Here is a 22,353-nt window from a genome sequence, read left to right on the forward strand (position 1 = left end):
GTCATTTTAATTTTAAAAGGGTGAAAAATTTCATTGAGTTGACCTTGACTTTTCATATTTTTATTTACAAATTTTGTTCCTGCAATTTAATTGACAATTTTCATGATTGAAAGTGGTTGAGTACGTAATGTTAATATCCTTGAATGATTGATGTCAAGAGAGTTCTTCACCGACCCCATATAAATTCAATATCAGTGCGTCTTTTCAGTAAATTTATTGGTCGTTAATACATGTAAAAAATTATTTTTGTTTTTAGGGTGGTCGTAACAACGGTCCAACTAAAAATGCCGTCGACAGCGCGCAGTCGTCGATACCGAGCGCGGTTAAGTGCGGCCAACCGACTACCCCAGGAATAGACTGGACGAGGCGCGACAATGCCCCACCCTCCCGTGATCAACGTAACTCTTCCTCCAGTGCAACGGGCCAGGGCCAACTATCTCAGGTATCCAAAAATATTCACAATGAAAAATTGCTCTTCGAATGGGGAGTAAATTACAAAATAATGGGGTTATAAAAATGGTACCATTGGCGAAGGTCAGTGTCACTTTTTCGACTTCCTTCATTGACCGAAGGGCCGGGGAAAGGGTAGTGTCCCTTTTAAAAATATCATGTGACATTTTTTGTCAGATTTTTTGGGCGCATAGCTAGCTCTGCACATCAATGTATATAATGTACATTATATATTATATCGACTTTGGCTCGACGAGGTCTGCTAACCTGTCAAGACATGAGGAATGGCCAATAGTCAGTATTGGCCGACAGTTGGCCAGTCCTCATATCCTACCAGGATAATACGTCCTTCGAATAGTGCGCGCTGATAATCTCATGTCGTCTCTATTCGATAAAAATCATAGTTTCGGAGGGAAATTCGGTCGTTGGAAATTTGACGAAACCAAATTTTTCCAAAATGCTCGGGACTTTTTATCTGAATCATCTGGGAAGAATCAATACTGTCACGTAAAATTCTCCAGTCAGTGCGATAATCGCTGAGGGGATGTCCACCGAAAATTCGAATTTTCGATTGCTATTGGACGATCCGTATCGAGTAAAATTTCCCCTAGGGGATTCTCACTCAAGGTTAGGGACGTTTCTGCTTGAAGTTGAATGAAAATCACCGTTCTCTGGTGTGGCATTTGTAGTTCGCGTTTGCCCCGAAGACAAGTAGAATGAGAGCGGAAAGAGCAGCAACGCACGTAGGATAATGGGCGACGCGACGAATGTGGAAACCGCAGTGGGGAGATCAGGTGTAGGCACACGAGAGCACGAAATTCTCATCTCTGGAGGAAGCCATTGTTGGCATGGTATAATTCTACCAATCGTCGTGATATCACTGGAAATTGAATTTTCCGAGGAAAATTTCAAGAAGTCACATGAGCAATTTTTTTTTTCTTCCGAATTAATAATTTTTACGATCTTCTAATTTTGCGAATTTTGGAAATTATCAATAATATTCTGAAACGCCAAAATCTAATGTTTTTAGAAATTTTTATGTGTACGTATGGGTTTGCCGATTTTTTTGTTAATTTCAACAAAAACGCGACTAAACGCGATTTTGAAAGTTTGTGGGATAATTGGTATTGTTTTGCGAACAAATTCGGAATAAATTTCAGCTCTATCGATTAGAGTAGCTCTACTCTTTGAACAAATTCAAAGATTATCGAAAAATACATAAAATGTTTAGAAAACTCGATCTCATTTGGAATGGTTAATGCTTTTGACAATAAAAGTCTGTAAGGTGTTAGTACCTTTTCGTAATTATTTCTCAAAAACAAAACCATCAAAACATTAATTATTTGTTTGCCTCTATTTTTATGTAATTCTCAATATCGAAGACGGAGCATATAAAATTGAAAGCGATAAGTTGGATCGTTTTGATATTGACAATAAATGGTTCGAGAAGAGCTAACGCAATTTTGATGAGAAACGTAATAACCATATTCAACTCACATCTGGCAGTGATTTAAATTTCCATGATTTTCTTCTTTAGCAATGCATTTCACGTGAGTTGATATTATTTTAATACAAATTGTCGCTAATGAGACGTTGCTAAAGACAATAAACAAGTAAGTTAATGCTCATGAGCGAATAAAAAATGAATTAGTGTGTTTTACGACTTCTTCCAAGATTTTATAATTCACATGATTTATTGTAGAATTATTCGGGTTTTTGTAAATTCTCATATAGTTAACGGAGTCATAAAACAATTGGCGTCGCCATCGCCTCAATATTTAATGGGAGTACACGATGTACATGAAATTTCTATTTTTAGACGAATCTCGAGAGTTCCATTTATGGAAAGGGAAGGCAGACCCAGTGTTTCGAAAGCAATTCGATAGTTGTATTTTAACCCAAGAAAAGAAATTGATAGTAGTAGTGAAGTATAATAGATAACTATCGGGAGTTTTCATTGAAGTATCTAAGTGGCGCCGCCGAACGCTCTGGTGCATAAACTAGAAAATTGTTCAAACGAACGTGGGCTCCACCTGTCGCCTTTTCGTTATTATTTTCAATATTTGCATTCACTTTATTTATTCGATTGCTCCTTGTAGTTAATATTTTAATGAACAGCTCTTTCATGAGCTCCAGCCAGTTTTGATATCAACTCAAAGTGTCGTACATGTCCGCTATCAATAATTGAATAATTGTGAAAGCAATTGTGTGACAATAGTGGATGCTGAGATATTTTTATGTCAATACTATCTGTTCTATAACTCGGTCTAACAATTTTTATTTGGTTGTATCTTTGACAATAGAATAATCGGTGCTCTCTCATGTTTTTGAAAATTTTTCTCTGAATTTTCAATGGGGAATTCCAGCGATTGTTATTGTGATTGATTCAATTGATATTTATATCATTTCATAGTAGAGTTTGAATGACATTATTACTGCTCTATGAATACTTCAAATAATCAAAAAAGTCCTCTAATTTAAAAAAATCAAAACCCATTCGCATCGTCTTAGTTCTATCATTCATGTCGCCCGGGTCACCTATTTTTATCTTTTTAATTCTTCTGACAGATGAGAACTGTCGCTCAAGGTTCTGGAATTTTGCTGATTTTTCAGAAAACCTAAAATTCCATGATTTTTGGATCGCACAAAACATAGAATGGATTGATCCTTCTGTTTTTGACAAATAATTCCATAAAATTGATAAATCCACATAGTTACGATGGAAAATACATAGTTATAGTTAGCTGTCCATAGACAATACTATCAATGAACTTAGACTGTCAAAACATTGTCCTTTAATTCGCTCTAGCATAAACACAGCATAAACTTTTTCCAGTGACTGTGCCGCGAGAACAACCTTAATACGACATTTCCCTGAAATAATTCCCATTATCTATGAAAAAAAATGATGACGCAGAGAGTTCTCAACCTCTCGACAACTAGTGTTACTATCTTTTACGACCAGCTGATCGGTGTAGCCGGTATTATGACAAGAGTGGGGGTAAATCGCGCGCGCGACTGGGCTAATGAGTGTGCGACCTATTGGCACGACGAGAGCGACGCACCAGTGCCACCAGCCGCGTCCACCACACACTCATATATCGGCTTTTCCCCTTCGGGTGGTGGTTCTCCATTATTTTTTCCTTCACTATTGTTTCTTTTTTTTTTTTTGCACAAAATTCCGAGCGATACTGGTGGGGGTAATACTATGGCGTCATGTGACGTGTACGAGATAGGAAGCCGACGGGGGAGGTGGCCGACTGGTTCAAGGGAGTTGCGGACGGGATTGTCGAGAGAACGTTGCACCTAGTGGCATTGGCAAGGTCTAGACTACCGTCTCTCAACTGTCATGCCAGTTAAATAAATCCGGCAATTCTGCTTCGCCATTTTTCATCGGGAAATTTATATTTATTTTCTGTTTCATTCGTGTCAACACTTTGAATATTTTTAATTATTATCGACGCAATAATAAACACTCGATTAATTGTTTTTTTTTTCAATTTCTTACAATTTGAGACACTGACATCTTAGCAAACAGCACGTCGTCAATTTGTTGATGTCCGGTTGACATTTAGATGGCACTGGAAAAAATTATTTTGTGGCACTGGATTATTCAAAGAATTTTTTTAAAAACAATAATTGTTAACTGAACTGGGGAATTTTCACTGGCTAAAATGTTCATTGCATTATCAACGGATTTCACATTTATTGTTTTTTGAAATTGTGAAAAATGTAAAATTTCGTATTCCGAAGTGCGGAGCAGGTATACTTGGAGTGAAATGAAAATTAACGAGTTTTTTGTAGAAAAAAAATAAAAAAAGAGAAAAGAGAACATTACTTGCTGAGGGCAAAACCTCGACTCCCTGAATGGTACCGGCGTGAGTACAGTAGAACCTAGTGGAATCCCCTCCAAGTGACTCAAAGGCGCACTCTCGTGCTTGTCGCTAATACCACCTCGCGTTTTCAGGTTTTCACGTCGGTTATCTGTATCAAGACCTCGTCGGGGTGTCCCCCAACGACACGGCAATACATATTCCCAGTGCCGTATGATGTTTATTCACTATCAATATTCATCTCCCCAGTTTTCCTGGTTAATTGCAAATTAAAAAGAAAAGTACTGCAACTGCACTAAATGCAAATTAGAAAATAAAATTTTTCCCCGTTTTTTCAATTTTGCATTTTTTTTTTATTATTCATTTTTGCACTCAATTTACGAACGTGAAATTTGCTAAACACGACTTCTGTCGTTGGTTGAGCTCAAGACCGAATTTCATAACAAAAAAAAAAGTCCGAAAGATTATGCAAATGAAAAATAGTAAAAAACGAGTCATCAATTAAAACACTTTTGGAGAAAATCATTTGGATTTTTTTTTCGTTGAAAAAATTGTTTTCAAATTCATATTGACATCCGTGATATGTCAGCTATTTACCATTTCAAATCACTTACTAAAACCCGCGAAATCTCTACCATTCCTCTCCCCACCACCTTTAGTCCTCCACCATTTTGTGGTATTTGTGATCGGAGGCTAACAAACAACTCAAAATTGAATCCAAAAAATCCCTCGTATTGTACTCGGTTTTGCCCTTGAAGAAGAAAAAAATTAAATCTCAAAGCGGTCAATGCTCCTTCACTCGAGTATTTCTCTTCTGAAAATTAAATTTCCTCGAAAAAAAAAAAACAATTCTGACTCTGAGGTAATTCAGACAATTCCAAAATGACAGATCAATATTCACAGTAATTTTTTTTTACAAGTGAAAACGAATTCTACATTTCGTGCGAATTTAACATGTTGACTCGGTTCGTATCCCCTCCATGACACACACCACCTTCTCTCCTCCCCTCACCTGACTCCATCTTCGTCGTTGCCACCATCTTTCTCAAGGGTTCACAAATACTTCCATGTAACACATACACTGGTCAAGAATTTTTGCACTTCCATCATTGAATTTTAATCCAAATAAGTCCCGTGAAAAAGTGTCGGAATTGTTGTGATTGACTGAATGCGTAATTATCAACGTTATCATCCTGGAGGTGAAATTAGTGAGTGATGTGTGCCGGTCTACTGTGACGAGGACGCCGGCACCTGGATGACTATCTCAACGTCAGACTGGTACACCAGAATTTATTTATTACCCTTGAAATATTAAATCCACCATAGTTACATGAGCCAATCCATCGAATGAAAATGTGTAACCTCAAATTTATCATTCAGCATAATTAATAATGTACCATATTCAAGTGTCTGGAGGTGAATTGATGGTGAAAAAATGAAACTGATGAAAATCAAAGAAATTCGATCACGAAAAATGATAAAAAGTGATAGATGTGAATTTTTGATAAGCTTTTCGGGATTCTCTTTGGATTATGAGGATTTCCGTAATTTCTGGGTGGCTTGTGAGTCCCCTGTGGGCTTATTCCACTGGATTTAGGCAGAGTGACGACTCAAGTGAGTCACATTGATCCACAGATGTACCTGAGAGTATTCCTACATTTTTAGTTTACCTGAGGGGAACGAAAATCACGACTTTACTTGAAATTTTCATTGGTTTAATGACGAGTGTCTTCTTGGGTGGTTAACTGAGGTCAGATGGCTAGGATCGTCTTCGTCAAGCAGATTTAACTGCCTGAAGCCATGTAAGAACATGAAGAATATAAATAAGATGTGGAGAAAAATCAGGATTATATATTTTCGTGCTGAAATCATGGTCAAATAAATTCGAGTCGATTTTACATCCTGTGAACATTACTTCCTTATTTTCATTCTTTTTTAAGAATTGTGAAAGGCACCCCAAAATTTCGGAATATTTAATAGGGGTAATTCAACGTGGAAAAATTTATTTCACTATAATTTAAGGAAAATTTGTCAGAGGAATGACAAAACCCGTAATTATTCATTGGGAGGATTTTCTCCTCAGATGAAAATACTCCAATTCAATTCTCTCCTTTAGGTAGAGAATTGAATTCGTTTTTTCTTTTATTTTAGAACATATTAATCATAATGTAAATTTGGTTGTCTCTTTTCAGATGTCTGCTGGCTCACAAATTCAGATGGCACCCCAATCAACCGTGAACTCTGGTCAGTCGGTTCATAGTCAAGACTCGAATATGAGTACCGGTAAGTAACCAAGAAGAAATAATGAAGTGGAATTCGATTAAACATTGGTAGGTTTGGAGAAGTACACGGAGACATTGAATTTTCTAAAACTCGAAGCAATCTAAAAGGAATATTTTGATATTTGTCTCCATTCACGGATTTCTGTAAAATTGCCAAAATCTTTTTACAGTTTCATGACAAAAAAAGCAATAAAAATTGCACATAAACGACGAGACAACGTCAAGAAATGCATTCGTAGTTCATGAAATTCTGCAGAAAAAACTGTGTGGACGGCTTCATCTTCACCTTGTCGTATTCGAGATATTTGCAGGATAATCTGCAAGATTATTGAACTAAAAGATGAAATTTGAGTAATTTTCTATTGTTATTTAGGCTCGTCGCACAGCGACAAGGAGGTGGATCCGAACACACCTGAAAAGCTACCACGGAGCACAGGAGAGAGAAAGAGAAAACGCAAAGTTGATGATGGTGGTGGTGGTGGTTCTGGTGGTCCGGTTAGCTCTAAGGGTGCACGATCTGTACCAGCATTGGATAAAAAAATCAACGAGTATTTTCCAAAACATCATCTAGGCAGTAGTCCAATTAGGCATGGAGGCGCTAAAAGTCCATCGCCGCAATATCCTATGGTAATTATTTATAATTTTATTCATAATTTAAATATTTGTAAATCTAGATAGGTTAACCTGTGGGGAGGATACCATGGTTTTCATCATTCAAATGAAAAATGTAACTTGACATTGTTGAATGATTTTCACAGGTCAATTTCTTTTCGATTTGACGATTCTTCTGGTCTAAGGAGAACAAGAAATTATTTTATGCATTTGCTCATTTACTTGAGAAGAAACATTTGCGTTTTCAATCTTATTCTTCCAATCAATTCTATCATAATGAGACTAATTAGGCTTCAATTATGTCAATGGTTTTGTTATAGATAATGACTAGTCTGCAGATAACATTCGGTGAACTCTTTCACTGTTTTTTTTTGTATTTCGTAGAGGACAGAAGTATTTGGTACAGTTTTTCAATTGTTATAATTAAATAAATGGACCTTTACTTCTGGTGCTAACTGACATCCCTGTCGATTCATTAATTATGAAGTATCCAAGCAGTTACATGACTGTTAAATGACTTATTTAAAGCCAGATAACAATGATGTAGTTGCGTGGCTCCCAAATCGCCAGGGATGAACATCTTCTCGAGCAACACCGTTATCATAATTGAGCCCTAATAGAACCTCCGGTATTGGTCCAGGAAAAATCAATACTTCTCTCAAGTAAACGGATTTTTGGCAAAAATAATTTTTCTTGCTCTTAGTGTATGCTTCTGGGGTGATTGAATCAATAATCAATAGCTTTTCCCCAGTCCATGGTAGAATCGGCTGATTACACACTCAGTGCTCTGCGCTGAGTGCCTAATTCAGCCGATTTCCCATGTCGTAGCGTCGAATGTTGTTCAGTACTTGTTGGCAGAGTTCGTCCTCAACGTGTGAAAATCCCACGAACATTGAAAACGAAATTTGACCACACATATTAAAATTGTCCAAGAATTTGATCGAATTATGTCCTCATTCTATTATGAAAAAAGGTTTTTCTTTTCAAGTTTGTATGACTGAGAATAGTATTTTGTCAAGACATGAAATTCTTGAGAATCATGAATTCGATTTGAGAGATATTCAAGGACGTCCAGTTTGTTTGCAAAAGAACGACAGAAGGTCAGAAAATAAGAAAAATTATGGTTTCGGGATGAGAAATATTTTCTCTCAGATCAACTCTCTCCAACGTTTTAAAATACGTATGAATGTATTTCTCAAATAATCAATGATATTTGTCCTACATTTTAGTATCCACCATCGGCTCAACCTCTAGTATCATCCCAATCGACAACGCCAAATGCTTCGGGCGCTGAATTTTCATCCCTGATGCAACCACCACGACCTCAAATACAGCCCCCACCTCCACCATCAGCTACGACACAACCTGCAGGCTCAATGGTCAGCAAGCAGGTTCAGGTAAGGCCCACGAACCTACCTAGGACAAGCCAGGTCAGGCAGGCGAAGACAAACACCCCAAATGTAAGCACCGTCAATGAAATTCTCAAACCCCATTAATTTTTCTTTATGTTTTCAGTTTAGTTCTTTTAAATATTGCCTATTTATTCTTTTTTATACCAAGCAGCACTGCCATTCGTTTTTTTTTTTCAGTTAGATTGCTGTGATAGAGTAGTATGAATACCAAAGAAGAGTCTATCTGAATTGCCTTTTTTGCCATTATATAAAAATTGATGGGTTTGGGTATTTTCAACTAACATATTGTTTTTTTATAGTCTTTATACACATTTGAAGTCATGAAAAATTCTCCTGACTTTTTTTAGCAACTAATTCGGAATTTTCGATGAATATTGATTAGATAGATTCAGAAAAGTGATAAGCCATTTCTGCAATGATTTTTGAGATTAGTGAGCTCAACCCAATAAGTTTATAATATTGATTCAGAATCTTGACAGAGTATTCAGCTAAACTCTTTTGAACATGTAAATTGTGTTCTTCACCTCTGCACTCTTACCTTCAATAGTTTTTTCAATTTTTTTTTCTGATGGTGAATATTATTCTTGGGAAAATTGTTCTCGCCTTCCAGACTATTAGTTTATTTTCATAAATGCATGATTATTATTATCACTGTAGTTGTGATTATCATGAGTATTTTTCATTATCCCCTACGTTTTGTTAAACTCGAATTGCGGTGCTCAAGGTATTCTGCTTGATAGAGAGTCGATTTCTATTGTAGTAAACTAGTAAAACAAAATATTTCGTCCACACTTCCAAGGTACTTCATTAATCCATAACAAATTATATATTTTTTTTTTAGACGGAACTCACTTGTCAGAGGATACAGGAGTTTGAGTCTCAGGCATCGTCAGATCTAGAACTACGTAATAATAAAATTGACGAATTAAATAGAGTAAGTACAATGAAAATAACAATTTTTTAGATTATAATGTTGCTGTTGAATGAAAAATTATGTAACTCAACTCACTGAAGTCCAGAAGTATCTTCAATACGGATAAGTGTGTTAAAATTCTTCAAGACACCTTTCCCTCATGAGCATTTTGTCAGCAAATGCCTGTTAACATTTCTTTCTAAACTTTGTACTCTCTCTTTCGAAGTGGTTGCAAATATTCATATAAAAATATTTGTAAAATTCAATTTTTTCCAGGGTAAAAATGAATCCACATAATTCGGAGAATGATTTTTATTTTCACAGACAACGGAAGAATTAAGGCATCAAATGGCGAATCAACAAAAAATTCTAGAACAGCACAAATCTCATATAAATAAATGTATAGACGTTGTAAAGAAACTTCTTAAAGAGAAATCAAATATTGAGAAGAAAGAGGCTAGACAAAGATGTATGCAAAATAGACTGAGACTTGGACAATTTGTAACCCAACGTGTTGGTGCTACGTTTCAAGAAAATTGGACGGATGGTTATGCATTTCAAGAATTAGCACGTAGACAGGAAGAAATATCGACTGAACGTGAGGAGATTGACAGACAAAAAAAATTATTATTAAAAAAGAGGCCATCAAATAGTGAAACTGGCCGTAAACGTAGTCAACCACAGCCATCACTGCATAATGGTACTGAAGCAACATTTTTAAAGCCTGATGCTGTGCCTGGTTCATACACATGGCAGGAATATTACGAGGCAGATGAAATACTCAAATTACGTCAGAGTGCATTGAAAAAAGAGGATGCTGATTTACAACTTGAGATGGAAAAATTGGAGAGAGAACGAAATTTACACATTAGGGAATTAAAAAGAATACACAATGAGGACCAATCACGTTTTAATTCACATCCAGTACTGAATGAACGTTACCTATTACTTATGTTATTAGGCAAAGGTGGTTTTAGTGAGGTACATAAAGCATTTGATCTCAAGGAACAGCGATATGTTGCGTGTAAGGTACATCAATTAAATAAAGACTGGAAAGAGGATAAAAAAGCCAATTATATTAAACATGCATTGAGGGAATATAATATACATAAAGCACTCGATCATCCGAGAGTTGTCAAACTCTATGATGTTTTTGAAATTGATGCCAATTCATTTTGTACAGTTTTGGAATACTGTGATGGTCATGATCTTGACTTTTATCTCAAACAGGTAATTTATATTTTTATTAGCAATATGCATGAGAATTTCAACATTACTTCAGAAAGTCATCTTTCAGTAATATTTTCCGGGATATGTTCAATGTATCTATTGAAAGTTGATCTCGAAGTGGTGTTGAGTCATCATATTCTAGTGATATGATATTTGTTTGTGAGGGAGAGTAATTCATTATTGGTTCATTAATTTTTTAGCATAAAATGATTCCTGAGAGAGAGGCAAGATCCATTGTTATGCAAGTTGTCTCAGCGTTGAAGTACCTTAACGAAATAAAACCACCTGTCATTCATTATGACCTTAAACCAGGTAAATGAATTAACTAAACATTTTTCAATAACTTGATGCTTTGAATGACAGTATCAATTTTTCAAGGGACTAATTTTTTTTATGTTCAATAGGTAATATTCTATTGACTGAGGGGAATGTTTGCGGCGAAATCAAGATAACAGATTTTGGTTTGAGTAAAGTTATGGATGAGGAGAACTACAATCCTGATCATGGAATGGACTTGACATCGCAAGGAGCTGGGACGTACTGGTTCGTATATTAAATCAATACTATCAATACAATAAAATTGTTTACAATTTTCTATTATAATGTGGTCATGGTATCATATTGATTATTCGATAATCATCCGCAGAACAAGCAGCAGCTTTATAAGAAAATAATATTTTATGTTGCTAAAATATATTTTAGCAATAATGATGTGTAAAACTTATTTGTTTCAGAGATACTCAAAAAATAATTTGCATGTCTTATCATCTGATATTTTGCTTTCAGTTTAATACTGATCTGTTCTTGAACTGAAGAATATTTGTTAATTTATATTATTGCAGGTATTTACCACCAGAGTGTTTTGTAGTTGGGAAAAACCCACCTAAAATATCGTCAAAGGTTGATGTATGGAGTGTAGGAGTTATTTTCTATCAGTGCCTCTATGGTAAAAAGGTAATTATAGCAAGTCATTGGAATGATAACTTCACTGATGGAAAGATGACATTTCCAATTCGATTAATGGATGTTGTACTCAATTTAATAATTTTTCGCAGCCGTTCGGACACAATCAGTCGCAAGCGACTATATTGGAGGAGAATACCATATTGAAAGCAACTGAGGTACAATTTGCCAACAAGCCGACAGTTAGCAACGAAGCTAAGGTATTTATAGCGAATTTCATGGCAATAGATAAAATTAAATTTCTCGTAGCAAATTGAAACAGGCAATGGAGTTCCTTTGAATTATTTTAGTTGAAAAATTTATAGTTACATTTCTTGCAGAACTCAATTCACTCCGCAAAAAGATCAAAAGTAACTTTTAAAAAATTTTTCCATCAAGTGCTAAAGAATTCGTGAATTCGTTTTTCAAATGCTTTTTTGACAATTTCTTCGTAAGCCGATATAATAATGATTGATAATACATTACGATTTTTACAGAGTTTTATACGAAGCTGTTTGGCGTACAGAAAAGAAGAGAGAATCGATGTACTGACATTAGCAAGACATGAATACCTCCAGCCACCAGTGCCAAAGCACGGACGTCAAGCAAATAGCCAACAACAGCAACAGGCCCAACAGCAGCAACAACAACAAATACAGCAGCAACAGCAGCAACAGCAACAAACCTCATTTACAACTGGAATGTTCAGTGGCATGAATGCATCGAGCAGCTCGTAGTAAAAAACATGAAATAATGTACAATTTTTTTTGTTTTTTCTTTTTTTCTATGACAAAAAAAAGCCTGCAGAAAAATAAAGACATGGGAGAATCGCCAACTCCTGCTTGACAAACATTTGAAGATGTCCAAATGAATTGGGACAGTAGTGGAGGTTTTGTTTTGTTCACTAGGTTAAAAGTAAACAGAACTGAGTGAAAAATGAAGTGAAGAACTTTTCATCGATAATTAAATTAAATTTTAAAGAAACGAGAAGAAATTAAAAAATAAATAAAAATGCCAAATCTGTATGAGAAGACACTCAAACTGCACATCATAAGCATCAATTAAAAGAGGTGAATAAAAAAAACAAAACTAAATAAATAAACAAAAAACAGTGAAATAATGAAAAAATAAATAAACAAATAAAAATTAAAAATACAGTGAATGTAAGAAATTAATAATTAATTCAAGTGTAAATACAAATAAAAGGATGGATAATGGAAAACAAATTATTCAGACATCACTGTTACAAACACAGACATTCACTCTGCCACAATAATCACCGGTAAATGAAAATTCATAAATTAAATAATTTAATTTCATCCCTCTCGATGAAGGAGGAATTACTAACAAAATTGCTATCAATGACGACATAGAATTTCATTGATTAAAATGATAATCAGTGCATTTTTGTGGAATCAAAAATAAGAAAATAATAGGAGGAATAATGAAATAACTGATTCTTTTTATTTCAGTTATGAGAGAGAGGCAATTATACACGCAAAATATCACGAAAGAGAAAAATCATTAATACAGTTATTTTGGAGTGAAACGATAAAACGTAGTTTAGTCATATTTGCTATATTTGCCCCTCCAAGGAGTAGTAAGAGGTATTTCAGGAAAAAATGAGCGGTGATTTTTTTGTTTTGACGAAGAAATTCGTAACAAGACATCTTTTATATTTTCTCCGGAAGTGCCTCATTATTAGAATAATTCGATATTCACCCAAGAGGAGCAATTGGTTTTTTTACGTTTTATCACTTCACTGCTGAATTGAAAAAACACAACAACTAAAATACGTTGTGTCCGTAAAATGACAAGAATATTCAATTGTGTTATTGTTCCTTGTATCGAACAGTGAGCTGATTCGAAAGAAAAAACAATACTAGTGCTTGAATGAGAATAAATAATGTAAATGAAGTGAGAAATGAAGAAAAATTGAATAATGTAAGGATTTGAAAAAGGATAAAAAAATTGAGATAAACATGTGATAAGTTTTTGTGAATTTAAAAAAAAGCAAGAAAACAAATTAAAAAAAACGTTTCATGCAAGTGAAAGATATATATATTTTTTTTCATTTTATCATTTTGAGTCGGTTTTTCTACACTTTTTTTCGTGGAAAAAATTGGAATGCTTGAGAACGTGTGCGTGAAAATAAAAAATAAATATTCAAAATTTCAAAAGTAAATGTTCTTTCTACGCAATATTCTGTTCATACTTTTGGTGGATTAAGAATAACAAAACATAGTGAAAAAGAAAATTAATGAAGCATTAACAAGTAATAATTAGATTTATTTTGTTTATCATTTCAGTTATTTCCTATGTGACAATTCATGTGTTGTCTAGTGTGTGATATGAGAATAATGGAATATTTGCAATGAAAACAAAATCGAACAGTTGTTACAATCTAGCATGCGTGTATATATCATACGAAAAAAAAACTAAAAACCGAAGGAAATCAAAAAAAATTGTTTTGAATTGATTTCTCACATTTTGCATATCATTGTTTCCCCTTTTATTTTTAATTCCACAATTTTAATTGATTCGATAGAACAATGAAAAATTCCATTGTTGATTCGATTTAACAGTGAAGTGGCAACAGTTACGTTACATTTTCGACTCTCAATTATTGTAAATTAGCACCCATTTTGAATGTCAAAAATAACGTTTTGAATGTCGATAGTAAATTGTTTGACAATGGAAGAGTTTTGAGAAAGTTATACATTTCACTGCTTGATCGATAAATTATCCAAGTAATGAATTATTAATCAATTCGTTTTTTTCCTCCTTCTACGGGACTTTGTCATTTTTATTTGTATCGTGCAGGGATGAAAAATTGGAAAAACATGTCAATCTAAAAAAACTTTTTTTAAAATAATCATCATAATTTTACGAACCTGAATCGATTAGTCGCTTTACTCAATTTGTTTTATATATGTATGTTATATAGATATTAATAATTATGAAAATAGAAGACTAAGTTATTTTATCAAGTGCCCTTTTGCTTTGTATTATAGTTAACGCGATTTTAAAAAAATGTCGATAACAACAACGATGAAAATTCGCATTTATTCCCTGTGTTTTTCGTTATTTTTCATTAACATAATAACCAATATTAAAATAAGTACGTTAAGATAATTGGTCCACTCAACAGTAATTATTTTTTAAATTTTTAGTACCTCAATATTGCGAAAGCCTATTTTTTTGTGTAATTCTTTCATGGTCTGGACCCATTTTTATCTAAAGATGTGGAATAATGGACAAAAGAGAATACAAAGTCTGATCTGGTTTGCTTGGACAGCCTAACACCACTCCCCCCACCCCCTCTATCTTCATCCAGAAAAATTTTGATTAACGAAAAGGGGAAAATTAAAACCTAGAAAAATATTGATTCATATTTTTTATTCAAACATTAATTTTTCAATTTAATATTCATACTCATTCGCACAATTTTCTTACTCATCGGACCAATGTGAGACACGGGGTAGTTAAAAATGTCAGGTGAGTGTTATCCATTCAGAGACTTACACATAATGATTATTTATGATTTCTGAAAATTTCAGCTGAACTGATTTCACTAAAAAAGGTTTCTTCACGTATTCTGTTAATGCTATCAAAATAACTTATTTTTCATCACACCATCATTGAATTTCCATTATTTTCTTCACATAAAATCCATTCACATCAGTAAATTAACAAAATTCTAGCGACCCAGTTGCACTCTTAGCAATGTGTATTATTCTTATTCTATTAATTTTCAATGCCTTGGAATGAGTCTCGTTGTAATGACAATGTAAAAAGTACATATAATTGCATGAAAATTGTCAGTTTTGTTAATTGAACGTGAGAGAATGAAAAATTATCAAATAACGTTCATGTGCATTTTCCCTTCCACTCACTTCTAATTACTCTAATACGTAGTCTAGATTAATCATGTTTACTGTACAACTCGGAAACAAGACGAAAAAAAATAATTCACATATAAAATCATTGGGTTGGAAAAGTTATTTCGTAGGGAAGCAAATCAATTAAAAAACCAGGTGAAAAAAAAATGTTCAATTCTCATTTTTTGACTGTCTAAAATTATCAAGTGAGAATCAAGAAGTCCTTAGTTTAACTTCAGGAAATTTCAGACAAGTACTTTGGATCTCAGAACAATTTCACAGATGATTGGATAATTTCATTTACCTATGAATCATTAAAAAATGTTGCAGTTTACCTACACATTAATGAATTACAGACTAATTACCACAAAGACTTATCGAAAGCTCGTGGGGACCATAAACTGTTGAATCACTAGTAAAGTGAGAGCTCAAACAGCTCTACAATCTAGTTCTGGTTGATGTATTTTGTCAATATTTGTGAAGCCAATAGGTTCAGAGAGAAACGTTCGAAAAATTTTTCAATGAAAATTAATTTCCTAGAATATTGACAAAAAACAATAACCTCTTGTAACTCTACTTAATCCTAAATGTTTCAATCTGAGTCATCTGAGTCCACAGCATAGGAAACTGTCTTTCTGGCTCTTCCTCCAGGCTTTCTCGGTGGTGGAGAATCTTCCACAACACTATCATCAATACTCTCATTTTTCTTCACCTTCTTCTTCCCTCTTGCCTCGTAAATATCATCATCACTCTCATCAGATGAATTACTCTTCTTCATAGGCCTCTTCACTCCTTTAGGTCCTCCATTCTCTTTTTTCTTTCCGCCCGTTGCTTTTCCCTTCTTTGCCGGTGGTTTAATGATAGGCGAATCTTCATTCGAGCTCACTGTTTTATCTCCACTAGATTTAAGAGGTGAATTACCAACTAACGAATCAAAAAGCTCCTCAGAGCTTGGTTTGGGTGTGGGATTTTTCTTATCAAATTTAAAATCATCTTCCGAATCAGTATCATTACCTTTACCAGCTGAAAGTGCTGGATGCACTGAAGGCGCTGAAGATGAAGCAGACGAAGGTTTTTTATCCTCATCGTCACTCAATAAATCTACATCACTCCCGTCTTCCGCTTCACTATCTAAATTATACTTTTTCTTCGTAGCAGCTGCTCGTCTTGGAGTTCTAGGTAGTGGAGGTGGTGATAAAGTGTCGAAATCAATGTCTGGATCACTCCCATCGCTTTCGTCACTTCCTCTTGATTTTTTCTTCTTCTTTTTCTCAATAGGTTTGAAGGGTAGTGTTGTTTGTTTCCCACCACCTTTTTTCTTCTTTTTATCAAGTTTATCTGGGCTCGTTCCTAGTCTATCCTCCAGTGACTTTGCGTTTGACTCTACAAGAGCATCAAACTCATCTTTGTCCTCTTTTCCAGTGTCTTTCTCTTTCTTCACACGTGGAGCCTTCTTTATTCCTTCCTTCTTGTCCTTGCTCAGAGTGTCTGCTTTCTCAATACGTTTTTTGAGATCACTGTCAATTGTGGGAATGATACGACGAGAATTTTCTACTTTATAGAGTGGCTTAGCAGCAGCTTTCTTTGTTTTTTCCTTGGGCTTCTCTTCATCTTTACGTTCCTTAGCTTCAACTCGATCGAGTTCCGCTAAGAGAGCGTCGAGATCCTCTTTCCAGAGACTCATAGGTGTTCTCGCCTGTAAACGATGTAACTCAGCAACTTTTAAGTCCCGTTGTTTCAAAAGTTCATCTTTTCGTTCTTTCGTCAGAGACCACATCGTCATTCCCAACAGGTAGTCGTAGTTATCTTTCTCCATGGTAGCCGCTGATGCTGGCTCATCCTCTTCTTGGTCCTGCGCTACCTCTTCCTGAAATATGCGTCAATTTTCCATTAGAAAATTTTCAAAATAGAATTGATAAAAATTCTGAAGGCCCAAGAGAATCAGGAGACTCTACATGAGTCTAGCAGGTTTTCTCACTAGTGTTATTACGTTTTTTATTCATTAGAGCTATTATTTTATTGGCATCTGCGATCCATTAACTAAAATTAATTAATTGAACTCACTTCTTCTTCCTTTGGTAGCGAGACATTAAAAAAAATCACATTACCCTGTATAAAATTTTAATACCATAAATCTGAATAAAGATTCGACTTACCAAAGCTTCTACCCTATTCTGTGCCAATTTCCATGCAATAAGTGGATCAGAATCGTAATTCCTTCTAATGAGTTCCGCAATCATGTCCTTCTTCTTCTTATTCTCAATAATAAGATCACCATCGCATTTTTCCACAATAAATCTGGCTTGATTGCTGAGTTTCGATGCTTCGGCCTTGAGCATTCCTTCAAGATAATCTTTTCTCTTTTGGTAGGTCTCCAATCGCACTTTATAAAAACCTCTTAAAATTTGCAAAACAGAATCGTATTTTTGGAGGCATTGAGCATCATCGAAAGCGCACATTGAAGTTATTGATGTTGTCGTCTGAAGTTTAAAAGCCTTGTGAAGACCTTCTTTTTCGAGTTCTTGAAGTTTGTCCCGATTCAGAGTCACAATAAATTTAACATCAACGTCTGTATGATACTCTTTGAAATCAGTAATCAATGCAGGTGTTTTATCTGTTCCTTGAAGCATGGGCTCGAGAACAGTCTCTTTATAAGTCTGCGTCCAACAACCAACAGGTAGCTCTGTAATTTCTACTTTATCAGGAGCAATTATTGATATTTCACCATAGATTACGTATCTGTAGTCTCCACATCTCTCAATAGTTCCTTTGAAATTTTTGTAGAAAGGTATCATGGGTTTCGGCTCACCACCGTCCATCATTCTGTACAAATTCTCAATAATCTCTCTTGGATTATAATTAGGAATTTTTGTCATCCAGCCGGTTCCAATACCATCAGCTCCATTAACCAATACCATTGGTATAACGGGTACATAGTAAACAGGCTCAACCTTCTGATTGTCATCATACTCATGCCTGAGTACAGCATCATCATGTTTATGGAAGATAAATCTTGCTAGTGGACTGAGTTGTGTGTAAATATACCTCGCACTAGCGCAATCTTTTCCACCTTGTGCTCTGGTACCGAACTGACCATTTGGCATCAAGAGATTGATGTTATTACTACCAACAAAATTCTGGGCGAGATTGACAATGGTTGCCTGTAGGGACATTTCACCATGATGGTAGGCAGAGTGTTCAGCAACAGAACCACTCAATTGTGCTACCTTCACTTCCCTTTTATCTTTTCTCCAGAAACATGTGAACATTACCTTTCTCTGGCCAGGTTTTAAACCATCAACCATGCTTGGAATAGATCTAACATTATCATAATTACTGAAAAGCACCAACTCAACATTGACAAAATCCGAGAATGTAACAGCACGAGTGTCTTTTTGATAAAGAAATCTCTCGCCAAGTCCGACCTCCTTTCTCCTCTTCACCTCATCCATATGATTTGTTAGCCAATCTTTTCTCTGATCTACGCACTTCTTACTGAAAGCCATTATGATATTCTGATCGTCTTGTTCACCATCGTATCTGAATCTGATTCTATGCCTTGCCATGTCTGAAAAATACTCTTTAGCTTCTTTAGCAGTAGAAGTACCCAAACCTTTGTAGTACTTTACATTGTATTTGTGAAAATTTTCCGTCTCTTTTTTCCATTCTTCAAACTCAGGTAATGAGTAAAATGATAATACTTGAGATCCTTTTGTTGCTTTTACAATTGGAGTAATAAATTCCTCCACAAAATTACGACGAAGAAGTGATGGCCAATTGTGATGAATGAAATTTATTAAAAGGCCCTTGATATGAGAACCATCCTGATCCTGATCAGTCATAATCATCACTTTTCCATACCTCAGCGTTTTCATATCGTCATCTGTTTCGTATTTTTTCTTGTACTGTAAGCCCAGAATTTTGATCAAGTTGTTAATCTCAGCATTTTCAAGGATTTGCTTGTGTGTAGCCTCTCGAACATTGAGAATTTTACCCTTGAGTGGAAATATTCCATACTTATCGCGACCAATTAATCCAACTCCAGACACTGCCATAGATTTGGCTGAGTCTCCCTCAGTCAGAATGAGAGTGCAGCTCATAGACTTATTAGTTCCAGCATCATTAGCATCTTCAAGCTTTGGAATTCCCTGTAACTTCCTCTGCTTCGACTTAGGTCCCAATTTTTGCAATTGAGAATCCGCCTTGAACTTCGCCCACGACAAAACTGACTCCACAATTCCAATTTTCGTTACTGTATTCACAAATTTTTCAGTGATTACACACTTTGATCCGAAAGATTTAGCTTGAAGTGTCATATTTTCTTTAGTCTGAGAGTCAAATGTTGGATTATTGATCAAACAATTGATGAAGACCCAGAGATGATTTTTTATTTGGAAAGGTTTGATGGTAATTCCTCCCTTATTTTTCTTCTTCAAAGTTTCCAATAGATTTTTGACGACTAAATCAGTCACATGATCGACATGTCTTCCTCCTTTAGTTGTAGCGATTGAATTCACAAAAGACATTTGCTGAAAACCCTTGTCAGAAAGTGTTACAGCAACTTCCCAGCGAAGACCGCAGTTTTCGTAAGCGATTTTCAGAGGATTTCCAGCATCGTCCTCTCTGCCAGCGACATATAAGTCAACATAATCTTTGAACGATTTGACTGGAATTTTTAGGCCATTTAAGAAGACTTTTACTCCTCTACTAGATGCAGCAACATCGTAAGCTCTTCTAGACATCAGAGCAACAATGTCATCGTCCAATTTATCCATTTTAAATTTCTTCAAGTCTGGGGAAAATGTCACTTTGGTGAAGTCCTCACCAACAAATTCTTTTATTCGCGGCTCTGATGCCTTTCCCATGTTATTTCCCCAAGTTTGTTTCAACGACTTCTTGTATTCTTTTGATGCTGTCTCGACGGTGAAACGATGTGAAAATATATTGCAGAGCTTAGCACCATAACCGTTACGGCCTCCAGTGACCTTTTCTTCTTCATCATCGTAGTTTGAAGAGGTCAGAAGATGTCCAAAAATCATGGTGGGAACGTACATGTTCTCCTCTTTGTGAATAGCAACCGGAATACCCTTTCCATTGTTCCAAACCGAAATTGTATTGTTTTCAGCGTCAATATCAATCTTGATTGTATTCATGTTTGGATCCCGTTGCTTGTTATCAGCAGCATTCACCAGTATTTCGTCGAATATTTTGTAGAGACCGGGAACGTACTTAATTTCACGCTGTACCATCGTCTGTTTTTCTTTGTCGAATACCCACATTTGCTCTTGGACAAATTCAACTGAGCCGATGTATGTATCGGGACGAAGGAGAATGTGCTCCAGTTGGGATTTCTTCTGGTAAATTCCCTCGATGGTCTTCTTCTTAGCGGCATCGCCGCCTCCATTCTCCGTACTCATTTTTAACGAGTTTGCAATTCTAACAAAAAAAGGGAACACGTTTTACAATTCTCATTGAGTTATATTTTTGTGGCGTATTCAAATTTTTATAGTAAAAGAAAGATGAAAATGAAAATATTTTACGGCTTCTACTGATGAATCAGTGGGTTTGGAATTCTTGACTCACAAGAAGAAGATGATTTTCGAAAAACCCTTTGAGTCCTTCTGTCCAAGATCATTTTAGAGCTAGATTTATTATCAATAAAATCAATAAAAGTGGGGATTTGCTATTCTCGTAAAAGAAGAAAAAATTTTACGTGTTATGAAATTCTGCCGAAAAAATGAAAAAATTAAGGAGAACCGAAGTGCAACAAATGTGATTAGAAAAAAGATTAACACCTCCTAAACCCTTTATCGAAAAAATCTAAACATTTCGTTTTGTCATGTATCAACTACTGATCTTGCCACTGTCCAACAATTCTGCTAAGCTATTCTCCCTTTCACCATAAAAATATAACAACCCCAAATTTCAAAGTTTTCTTTTAATAAACAATGAAATATTTATCAACGACCCCGCTAGGTCTTATTAACCGTAAATGAATCATTCAACATTTGCTTACACTGCTCTTTGTCTATTTCTAGAAATTTCAACTGGCAGACAATTCACAGAAAAAAAAATTAAAAATCCTACCGAATGATAAACCCGGCAGATCCCCGAAAATTCCTGAACATCAAATCCTCAACTGATTTCCAATATCTGTAACCTCAAGTTTGCGCCTTTTTAATTAAAAAATATTAATCTGAAGAAAACGCCACCTCTTCCGAGTCCATGCATACAAACAGAACGGTTTGCATGATCGAGAGAAAAAATGTAGAATGAAAAATTACAAAGTTAAAAATTATATTCGATTGATTCTCACCTTTGATCAATTGACAGAGTAACAGCTCAACTTCAAGCGTCTTCAGAGTCGGTAGTTCCTTGCTACTGGAGTTTGAAAATGGAATATAAACAGAGAAAAAAAAATATATTAATGAGCGAGCGTCGGTTGGTGAGGCTGGGAAAAGGATTTGGGACAATTCACGGAGTCACAATTTTTTTTCACTATCGAGATTAATTTGCCGTCACGCATTAAAAAACCCCGACTGGTGATACTAACCTCCATTTAGAATCATTCTTCATGCAGTTATAATGATGAAAAATTAACAGAGCAAGCGTTTCGTTATGATGTTCTGTATTTTTTTTTCAACGGAATGAACACCGACGCACAACGAGAAGAGCGGGAGAAGGCGGTATTTTGCGGAATTTGGAGCTACTTTCCATTACGGAGAGGGAGATTGGAGAAGATCTAGTGGAGCCACTGTAGCGGAAGTTCGAATCTAGTAATTTTCGAAGTGGCGGAAA

At 35.3% G+C, this 22,353-nt stretch overlaps 2 protein-coding genes across 14 annotated transcripts in view; one reads left to right on the forward strand and one right to left on the reverse strand.

Annotated features, from left to right (window-relative positions):
* The window catches only part of Tlk (Tousled-like kinase), a 28,541-nt gene extending 13,277 nt beyond the window's left edge, over window positions 1-15,264 (forward strand). For 6 of the 10 annotated variants that reach the window (XM_064117679.1, XM_064117676.1, XM_064117675.1 and 3 more), the window contains 11 exons: window positions 257-442; window positions 6,476-6,566; window positions 6,939-7,192; window positions 8,407-8,637; window positions 9,431-9,523; window positions 9,827-10,732; window positions 10,933-11,044; window positions 11,137-11,275; window positions 11,575-11,686; window positions 11,788-11,895; window positions 12,172-15,264. In XM_064117679.1, coding sequence (XP_063973749.1) covers window positions 257-442; window positions 6,476-6,566; window positions 6,939-7,192; window positions 8,407-8,637; window positions 9,431-9,523; window positions 9,827-10,732; window positions 10,933-11,044; window positions 11,137-11,275; window positions 11,575-11,686; window positions 11,788-11,895; window positions 12,172-12,411 — 2,472 coding nt within the window. In that variant the 3' untranslated portion in view covers window positions 12,412-15,264. Of the gene's footprint in view, window positions 1-256; window positions 443-5,343; window positions 5,562-5,918; window positions 6,086-6,475; window positions 6,567-6,938; window positions 7,193-8,406; window positions 8,638-9,430; window positions 9,524-9,826; window positions 10,733-10,932; window positions 11,045-11,136; window positions 11,276-11,574; window positions 11,687-11,787; window positions 11,896-12,171 lie in introns of those variants that run through there. The other 4 variants (XM_064117683.1, XM_064117680.1, XM_064117682.1 and 1 more) reach the window with 4 other exon arrangements.
* Window positions 15,057-22,279, reverse strand: Top2 (Topoisomerase 2). 4 transcript variants are annotated; one of them, XM_064117673.1, is made up of 4 exons: window positions 22,109-22,279; window positions 21,872-21,933; window positions 17,712-20,991; window positions 15,057-17,422 (listed from the first exon to the last, which is right to left on the reverse strand). In XM_064117673.1, exons 3-4 carry the CDS (start codon window positions 20,970-20,972, stop codon window positions 16,148-16,150), a joined length of 4,536 nt encoding a protein of 1,511 aa, XP_063973743.1. In that variant the 5' UTR covers window positions 20,973-20,991; window positions 21,872-21,933; window positions 22,109-22,279; the 3' UTR covers window positions 15,057-16,147. The 4 variants fall into 4 exon arrangements, with proteins under 4 accessions (XP_063973743.1, XP_063973742.1, XP_063973741.1 ...); XM_064117672.1 differs by having other exon boundaries at window positions 21,872-21,936; XM_064117674.1 differs by lacking the exons at window positions 21,872-21,933; window positions 22,109-22,279 and adding an exon at window positions 21,643-21,782 and having other exon boundaries at window positions 16,296-16,454; window positions 16,570-17,422.
* Window positions 22,280-22,353: the final 74 nt, after the last annotated feature.

This window comes from Diachasmimorpha longicaudata, chromosome 3 (assembly GCF_034640455.1).
Source record: "Diachasmimorpha longicaudata isolate KC_UGA_2023 chromosome 3, iyDiaLong2, whole genome shotgun sequence".
NCBI lineage: Eukaryota > Metazoa > Arthropoda > Insecta > Hymenoptera > Braconidae > Diachasmimorpha > Diachasmimorpha longicaudata.

Coding starts and splice junctions, on each gene's coding strand:
- Top2 (XM_064117671.1), bottom strand. CDS start 21,683: ATGTTCAGGAATTTTCGGGGATCTGCCGGGTTTATCATTCG. Junction 20,992..21,642: donor TCTGCCGGGTTTATCATTCG/GTAGGATTTTTA, acceptor TTTTTTTGTTAG/AATTGCAAACTCGTTAAAAA. Junction 17,423..17,711: donor AGAATAGGGTAGAAGCTTTG/GTAAGTCGAATC, acceptor CGCATATTTCAG/GAAGAGGTAGCGCAGGACCA.